We start from the raw sequence: 9421 nt of genomic DNA on the forward strand, positions 1-9421 counted from the left end.
TCCCAATGCACTGCATGGTGGTACCGACCACGGCCCACCACAGGGGTTACAAGAGGAATTTATGTTGCAAAGTGTAGACGCTTAGGCAATGAAGTGTACGATTTGGACTAATGGTCCCTCTTTTCCTCTAATAATATAAACAAGAAAAGGGGATATGTGGGAAAATGATTGCTTGTACATGAGAGCATGAGCAAGGTTCTTATTGTTACAGGGTGATTTCATAGCTAGAAGCATCCTTGGAGCATGAACAGCGCGTGAACAGCTCGTGCTGTCCTATGATTGGCTAATGTGGCATGGCCTGATGCTCGCATAAGTCTAGTGCGAAGGTCCTTATCTGCTTGCTAGAACAAATTGTTGGCTTGTACTTTGTATCTTTCTGATTTCACACAATAAAAACTGTGCTGCATCAGCCCTAGGGAGCAGCCATATTTCGGAACTTATTATGATGTGAGACTGACTTTTCTTTGGATGCCGAGCTGCAACTCGACACTAGCCAATGGATAAAGTCATAACAACGTTTGATATTAAGAAAGCAGATCTAGTCAGTTAGACAAAGAAAGGCTAGAATGAAAAACCAATTTTCTAGTCTCTAGAGAAGGATTTTTAATTTTTATGCTGGTCTTGCCTTGTGGAGGAAAATGATTGCTGCGCCTTACAAAACCATTCGGGTATCCAAGACTTTAAGGTAGCTGTGACTCAAAAGCATTCATGACCTTTCCAACTTATTTCATGAAAATAATGTATTTTTTTCCTGTTAATTTTGCAAATATTTTAAAAATTACTCTGGTAATGCAGAAGAAGTCCATTGTCCAGGATGTGACAGGGCTCTGGTATCCTGGTATCAAAGGGGAAGAGAACTTAAAAGGGAGAAGTGGGGCACCAGAAAGAGATGAAGAATCCTCTAGGTATGAACTAATCAAAAGAACCAAGAGAAATGGAATAGAGAGTTCTCAAAACAAAGAGGACAATTACCCCTATAGTCTGTGGGCACAATCCACCAGAAGTTCTCCTGAGCAACCTCCACTGAGTGCTACAAAAGCCCAAACAGCAGACCTCATAGAGCTCTCTCAAGAGTTTCCTGGTGACTTTTGTCCATATTTCCTTGGGTTACACCAATATTTCCTTTTCCAGCAATATTTTCTCCATTATCATTTTGGTTTAACAGATAATCATTATATCAATTGCCAGAGTACAAATAACAGAGGGTTTTTCAACCAAGAGGGCCAGTAATGTATGGGCTTCAGAGCCATACTATTAAACATGCATTTCTTAAGCAACATGAAAATTGTAATACCTACAATACGAGAATAAGGTTGCATTTCTCAAGTTACCAGTCGATTAGAGAAATAATGGTCTGATTCAAGGGCCTTGAATTTGCAAAACTGACAATAACCAAGCTATTAATCAGACTGCATATTTGGTTTATTTTCTGATTTATTTTTTACGAATTATGTTTATAGTTCATTTTCGTAAGTGTTTATCAGCCAACTTGAAAAGTGTCAGTAACCAAAAGTTGAAATGGCCAGATATAAGCGGCTGTGTTATAAAGAAGCTCTGGAACATACAGTGCTATTCTATATCTCAAATCACATTTGTGAGGCCTAGATGGGATCTGGAACTCCACTTCTCACAACTGAAAAGAGGAAGAATAAACCCGTCACCACTTGCAACAGCTGAAGGCAATTTATGGGTTTAGAAAGCGGCCATTTGGCTGTTAGATCTCATTTCAAACTGCATAGCTAATAAGGAATGGTTTTAGCATGCATTAATAACAGGATCATAAAATATCGCTTCCAGACACCTAAAATGGTTCCATATTTAAGGTCCTTCTTGTCAAGTTTAAGAGGCAGAGTTATCATTTCTGTTCAAGTTTAAGCAGCATATCTCATGCCCTGATCCATTTTGGAATACATCTTTCTAGTACAGTAGATATTCTTAAAAACCGAAAGGTTCGGTCCTGCAGATCTAAGCAGAACATGCCTTTAAAGTGGTTTTTGTTAGCAGCTGCAACAGCAGCAGCAATGATATACCGTAAATAAATAAATATGCAAAACACTGTTCCCTATAGTTCAGCAAACTGTTCTTTTGATCGTAATGGTGGGCCAGTCTCGTCTCTTGCTGTGCTGGAGGTGCTGACGTTTTTCGTTGCTGCTGTTGCGGGGTTTATGACGTGAAAAGCCACGAGAGGACAGCCCTCTACATTGTTGCAGATAAGGTTTTGGATGGAGGCTGTGTTCACTATGTCAAAGCCAACTTTGCCCCCAAAGGTGCTGGGCTTCCAGTACTCTGGTGAGCAAATAGCGTTTCCAAAGAGACCTTTCAAAGAGAACGGTGCCCCAATTTCTATCATGGTCTCACCAAATATACCTCCAGGGTATGGTTTTTCTACAAGAAGGGCTGGGTAGAACTCCATAGCATCAATATCCCCATAGAGTTCTTCAAGTTCTGCAGCCATTTCTTTTTCTCCTGTGATAACAAGAGGCAAAAATCATGGTTAAGCAGGGAATCTCCAACAGTTGGGGGGATGGTTTTGTATATGATTGTAAATCATTAGCGGGTTCTTCTCTGAGGTTCTGAGAATAAGAAAGGAAGTTGCCTTACAAAGGAGGACAGGGAGAGACCCTGACTCATTAGTGTTGCAAAAGCTGCCATGAAATAGAAATAGTATGGTGGGGAAGTCAAGCTCTGCAATCCTGAATAAATTTTGCATCAACAGGGAGAAAGTCAATGCAGCGACAGAAGAATGAATGAATCATATTACAAATCTTTGCAAGGAAAGTTGTGGTTGACACAGAATAGTCTTATGGAAAACTATCTCCTAGAAGGACTCCCCACAACCTCTGCTTTCTTCCTTTCCATCCTTAGAACATGCAGTTTCTCTTTTGAGCATCTCTCCTTACAGCTTGAGGGACGTGGGTGGTGCTGTGGGTTAAACTACAGAGCCTCGGACTTGCCGATCAGAAGGTCGGTGGTTCGAATCCCCGAGACGGGGTGAGTTCCCGTTGCTCGGTCCCTGCTCCTGCCAACCTAGCAGTTTGAAAGCACGTCAAAGTGCAAGTAGATAAATAGGTACCGCTCTGGCGGGAAGGTAAACGGCGTTTCCGTGTGCTGCTCTGGTTCGCCAGAAGCGGCTTAGTCATGCTGGCCACATGACCCGGAAGCTGTACACTGGCCCCCTCGGCCAATAAAGCGAGATGAGCGCCGCAACCCCAGAGTCGCCCACGACTGGACCTAATGGTCAGGGGTCCCTTTACCTTTTACCTTACAGCTTGAAAAGACAGTACATGTTCTCAGTAGAGGGGCTGCAACTACCCAATCTCCAATAAAAGACAACAGAGCTTTTCTACAAGAACTCAACACTTTTTAAAAACTAATAATAATAATAATATTTTTAAAAAATTCCTTCCAGTAGCACCTTAGAGACCAACTAAGTTTGTTATTGGTATGAGCTTTCATGTGCATGCAGACTTCTTCAGATACACTGAAACAGAAATCACCAGACCCTTATATATAGTGAGAGGGTGGGGAGGGGTATTACTCAGAAGGGTGATGGGAATGGGTGATTGGCTGATAGGCGTGGTAAACCTGGTTGTAAGCGATGGTGTTTTCTGGTCACATCTGTTTGGATTCTGTGGCAGAGGAAATTGATGTACAGATCTAGTGTGGTATTACATCCATCAGGAGGGGTCCATGTGGAGTCCCTTTTTGTGTAACTCTTTTTAAGTGGTAGTTGGTGGTCAATGTTCTGTTCATTAATGTGTTAGGAGCGTGGTGGTTGTTCCCCAGTAGGTTGAGAGATGTTGTGTTGTGAAGATGTTGTTTGTTCTACTTTGCCTTGTTCTTGTGTGTATTGAAAGTACTCCTTCAGGCATAAATGGTGGAAAAATGCTTCCAAGTCCCCGCAGAACTGAATCATGTGTGGGGATTTGGCAGGACAGAATGATAGTCCACGTGAAAGAACTAATAATAACTTATTATTTATACCCTGCCCATCTGGCTGGGTTTCCCCAGCCACTCTGGGTGGCTTCCAACAAAATATTAAAATACAGTAGTCCATCAAACATTAAAAGCTTCTCTAAACAGGGCTGCCTTCTAAAAGTCTTCCAAAAGTCTGGTAGCGTTCTCGACACACTGAAAAATTCATTTATTGGGTATATTGCTTGAATCTTGGATTTGGATTTGAACACTTAAGCAGAGACATCATCTTGCCAACAAAGGTCCATATAGTTAAAGCTATGGTTTTCCCAGTAGTGATGTATGGAAGTGAGAGCTGGACCATAAAGAAGGCTAATCACCGAAGAATTGAAGCTTTTGAATTATGGTGCTGAAGGAGACTCTTGAGAGTCCCATGGACTGCAAGGAGATCAAACCTCTCCATTCTGAAGGAAATCAGTCCTGAGTGCTCACTGAAAGGACAGATCGTGAAGCTGAGGCTCCAATACTTTGGCCACCTCATGAGAAGAGAAGACTCCCTGGAAAAGACCCTGATGTTGGGAAAGATGGAGGGCACAAGGAGAAGGGGATGACAGAGGACGAGATGGTTGGACAGTGTTCTTGAAGCTACCAGCATGAGTTTGACCAAACTGCGGGAGGCAGTGGAAGACAGGAGTGCCTGGCATGCTCTGGTCCATGGGGTCACGAAGAGGTGGACACAACTGAACGACTAAACAACAACCCAACCCATTGGAACCACCAGCCTTTAGCTGCCTACACAATCCTGGACCTGCTAATTGCTTTCCCTTAATTGGAGATGCCAATAATTGGACCCAAAACATCCCCATACAAAGCAGCGGTTTGATCTCTAAGCTGCGCAGCCTTGCCCATAAAGAGCAGCTCCTGTTTTTCTCTAAGTAGAGGACAAGTCTTACCTGTGAGCTCTTCAAATGACTGAAAGGGTTTCAGCATAAAGTGCTTCCGATACTCATTCATGGAGCGGTATCTCATCTGCCTGCTTTGATCAATGGAGGCCTTAGCTACTTTCTGCATTGCAGCAGGGACATTCCGCCCACCAGCTACCTGTTATCAAAGAAATGGAGTAATGTGAGTACCAAAAAGGTAAAGGTAAAGGGACCCCTGACCATTAGGTCCAGTCGTGACCGACTCTGGGTTTGCGACGCTCATCTCGCTTTATTGGCCGAGGGAGCCGGCATACAGCTTCCGGGTCATGTGGCCAGCATGACTAAGCCGCTTCTGGCGAACCAGAGCAGCGCACGGAAACGCCGTTTACCTTCCCGCTGGAGCAGTACCTATTTATCTACTTGCACTTTGATCTGCTTTCAAACTGCTAGGTTGGCAGGAGCAGGGACTGAGCAACAGGAGCTCACCCCGTCACGGGGATTCGAACTGTCAACCTTCTGATTGGCAAGTCCTAGGCTCTGTGGTTTAACCCACAGCGCCACCCACGTCCCTTTTGTGAGTAACAAATGGAGCTTAAATGCTGCATATGTTGGCACAAGTATTGCATGGCGTTGCATAATACCTACAAGCCTTGCCAACATGGTTCCAAAAATAGGAATGTGAGGTTTTGGAGTTGGCCTTCCTTTGGGTAGAATGGAGAAGTAGAGAAAACACAGGTGACTGCATTAAACTTGGTTACCTCAGACAGAGCTGTATGTTCTCACTGGGACTATACTCAGAGTCCAGTTCTCACATAGAATAAAAAAAACACAGGTAAAAGACTAGACTTGAATTCTTCTCCACAACTTCTATACGGAAGGAACATTTTTTTAAAGAGAAAACTGAGGAACATTCCATCATGCAAGTTCCTTCAAGCAGAATAGTGAACAGGTTTGCCACTTCAGTGATAAAAGCTACTTTTCTACAAGTATATGTAGAGAAACAACCCTAACTAATCATGTCTATTGTGCATTTGTTGCATTATAAACTGATCAAATGGAACAGTAGGTCATAAGAACTTCTGGCCCCTTTGAAATCAACCGGACCTCAAGTGTAAAAGACGCTCATCTCTTGATTTACCGTAATTTTTGCCCCATAAGGCGCACCGGCCCATAGGATGCACCTAGTTTTTTTGGGGGAGAAATAAAGGGAAAAGAATTTATCCCCCCCCCCCCCCGGCGAGGGGCTGGGGCGGGAAGCGTCGCCCGAGCTTGTGGGGCTGGTGGCGGGGAGAAGCAGGCTTCTCCCCACCGCCAGCCTTCAAACCAGGTCGGGGGACAGCGGGATGGCGCGCTGCGCCTCTCCTGCTGTCCCCCGAGCTTGCGGGGCTGGTGGCGGGGAGGAGCAAGCTTCTCCCTGCTGCCAGCCTCCAAACCAGGTCGGGGGACAGCGGGATGGCGGTGTTCCGCCTCCCCGCTGTCCCCCGAGCTTGTGGGGCTGGCGGTGGGGCTCTCCTGAAGCCTGGAGAGCGAGAGGGGTCGGTGCGCACCGACCCCTCTCGCTCTCCAGGCTTCAGCGAAAGCCTGCATTCGCCCCATAGGACGCACACACATTTCCCCTTCATTTTTGGAGGGGGAAAAGTGCGTCCTATAGGGCGAAAAATACGGTACAATGTAAAACTGCTTGTGCTATTCAGCCTTCTGTCAGAAAATGCAACAATGGGAGATCAATAAAAGCTGGTGCCCCAGAGAAAGCTGCAGATACTGCAAAACTGTTTCCCAAATCTCAGAAGGCCCCACTGATAATCATTCTGCGTTTAAAGGCTTTTCAGACACAAGGGTGACTTATGAGGACAGTTGTATCATATTGCCTCAAGATGAAGGCTATGCAATTTCTTAGTAGGAAATATATTCTTACCCTTCCAGCCCTTTGCCTGGAGAAGGATTCCACCATGTGGGAAAGACCATGTTCTAACATGATGGAGTTGTTATGGATGAACTGCTGGTATGTGTACTCTTGGTCATGAATCTGGAAGGTATCAGGGAGGAGAGGGTGCCAGTGGTAAAGGGTATTGAATTCTGCCGCTATTCTGTTCTGATACTGGAATCTCTGGTTGAAGAGCAGCTCTGGGTCAAACTTCAGCTTGAAGTGGTAGCCACTCAGGTGCTGCACGTAGTCTTCAATCACAATCTTGATGGTCTCTCCTGTTTCCCCACAGAAAACAAAAGTCAGTCAGTCTTTTCATTTCCTAAACAATAGAAGGGTAAAGGACCCCTGGGTGGTTAAGTCCAGAAAAAGGCAATTATGGGGTGCGGCGCTCATCTCGCTTTCAGGTTGTAGTCTTCAATCACAATCTTGATGGCCGCTCCTATTGTCCCACAATAAAGTCAAATCTTTTAGTTTTGTTTCCAGAGCAATGTTAAGTCTCTAACCAAATCTGCAGCAGGCCAGCCAGAATCAACAATAGTCAAAAAATGGTGATAGAGCTATCTCCCATGAAATTGTCTCGGCCATTTTAAAGACATCTTAGATGATGGCCATCGCCACATTTAGCAGCAGCAAAATTTCATCAAGTAATTGTGTGTTAACCATGAGCAGTTGTAAGAATTACCTGTTAAGATCAGCCGGGCAGTTTGGAACAGCTGCTCATCATCCCATTCCGGATGCTCGCCCTTCAGAATATCACAGACCCGGTTGTGTTCCCGGAGCCATAACGTGGCGTACATCATCAGCCCTGGAACCAAACCAAAGACCTCTTGCCCTACAGAAAATTTCAGGTGCTCAGGGACGTGTGGTGGATAAATCATTTCTGCCTGAGTTTCTTTGACCGTGGGTGGGTACATCTCTCCATCGATCATCTGCAATTACAAAATAAATAAATGAGCATGGCAACACACAGAATCTTCTATCATACTGAATTTTAGCCAATAATATGAAAATCCAGTGAAAATATAATATGCTTATATGGTACCTCGGGTTAAGAACTTAATTTGTTCTAGAGGTCCGTTTCTTAACCTGAAACTGTTCTTAACCTGAGGTACCATTTTAGCTAATGGGGCCTCCTGCCGCCGCACAATTTCTGTTCTCATCCTGAAACAAAGTTCTTAACCTGAGGTACTATTCTGGGGTTAGCAGAGTCTGTAACCTGAAGCGTCTGTAACCCGAGGTACCACTATACTTGTCAATTTCCAGTGGATTTCAAGTACAGAGATTTTTGTGAGATTGTGGCATTGTGATAGTCTATACTCCTTAAATAGTTACCTAGTAAAAATAGGGTGGCTGGTGCAGTCTGTGGGGCTTCTCTGCATCAGAGGGAACACACCACTCTTCCACGTAAATACTTTAACCTAAATACAATCTCTCTTTTTCTCAACACACTGCAGTGTTTTCAGAAAAAGTCCAAACCAACCTGAAATTTCAGCTTCCCATCCTTAAACAGTCTGAGTTTCAGCTGCCTATCCAAATTCTCTCCATAGATATGATTTAGATCGACCTGTTGAAATGATAGGAACATGAACGCCCATTTTTTTATTTGACAGATGAGACAGAGAAACAAATAGATTCAGGGTGAAGCCCTTAAAAAATAGACAGAATAAGCTTGGCAGAGAAAAAGGATTTTTAAGTTGGTTATTGTATTGATGGAAAAGCTGTTTATAAGAATATATATATATATATATATATATATATGCAGGTTTTGGTGTCCTCGGGTATCTTCCCGTGTAAAAGTTGGGGTGTCTAGGCGACGTTTCGACGAGGTCTCACTCGTCATCTTCAGGCAGATGCCTGAAGATGACGAGTGAGACCTCGTCGAAACGTCGCCTAGACACCCCAACTTTTACACGGGAAGATACCCGAGGACACCAAAACCTGCATTCCTGTACCCGTGAAAATCTACGAAAGCAAATATATATATATATATATATATATATATATATATATATATAGTTTTGCTATTGCATGCCTGTATTTGGGTTAAATATAGAATGAGCCCTGGCGTATAAAATTGGTTTTTTTTCTGATACACAACACAGGGTGGTGGAGATACATATCATTGTAATCATGGTTGTTAAGAAGATCTCCTGCTTTCTGAAGGAACTAATGGAAATTGTGTTGCATGAGTGTGCATTATGCAAAAAGAACCATGGGAAGAGAATATTTGATATTTTAAGGCTGATTAAGTGAAAAATGTAAAACAGGAAATTTAATAAAAATTATGAAAAAGAAAGAAAAGTGTCTAGCACATAGCTTGGCACCTCCAAGCCTTAGTTGAAGTCTAACATTTATAAGGTCTAGAGATTGTATTTGTCCAACACCCTCAAATGCATAACAGTTCTACTTTGTAATAGCTAACCAGTCAAAGTCGTGACTCTTCCAGCTTACCCCATGCCCAAAGGCCTTTGTGAAGGCTGGTCCTTTGTCCATTTCTGTACGGAGGTATTGGTGGCTGAAGTGTTGAGCGAAGAACGCAAACATAATATTTGTGCCTTGAGGGCTGGGAATAAATTTTCTCCTAAGCAGAAATTTCTCCACAACGAGTTTAGACTCTGGAAGTTCCTTCTTGCCTGGGATGTAAAATAATCATTTA

At 43.6% G+C, this 9421-nt stretch overlaps 1 protein-coding gene across 1 annotated transcript; it reads right to left on the minus strand.

Moving 5' to 3' along the window:
• Window positions 1-560: 560 nt before the first annotated feature.
• Window positions 561-8324, minus strand: LOC114598627 (prostaglandin G/H synthase 2-like). The gene is made up of 5 exons (XM_028732512.2): window positions 8246-8324; window positions 7448-7694; window positions 6754-7040; window positions 4869-5016; window positions 561-2466 (listed from the first exon to the last, which is right to left on the minus strand). The coding sequence occupies exons 2-5, from the start codon at window positions 7692-7694 to the stop codon at window positions 2063-2065; spliced, it is 1086 nt and encodes a 361-aa protein (XP_028588345.2). The 5' UTR covers window positions 8246-8324; the 3' UTR covers window positions 561-2062.
• Window positions 8325-9421: the final 1097 nt, after the last annotated feature.

The sequence above is a fragment of the Podarcis muralis genome, chromosome 5, assembly GCF_964188315.1.
Source record: "Podarcis muralis chromosome 5, rPodMur119.hap1.1, whole genome shotgun sequence".
NCBI classification, from domain to species: Eukaryota; Metazoa; Chordata; class Lepidosauria; order Squamata; family Lacertidae; genus Podarcis; species Podarcis muralis.

Bases quoted from the DNA above. Each gene is read 5' to 3' on its own strand.
- LOC114598627 (XM_028732512.2), bottom strand. From the start codon at position 7,694: ATGATCGATGGAGAGATGTACCCACCCACGGTCAAAGAAACTCAGGCA. The intron at 7,041-7,447 runs GTAATTCTTACA...GTGGGGAAACAG, and splicing joins TGCCCGGCTGATCTTAACAG to GAGAGACCATCAAGATTGTG. The intron at 2,467-4,868 runs GTAAGACTTGTC...TTGTTATCACAG, and splicing joins GTCATTTGAAGAGCTCACAG to GAGAAAAAGAAATGGCTGCA.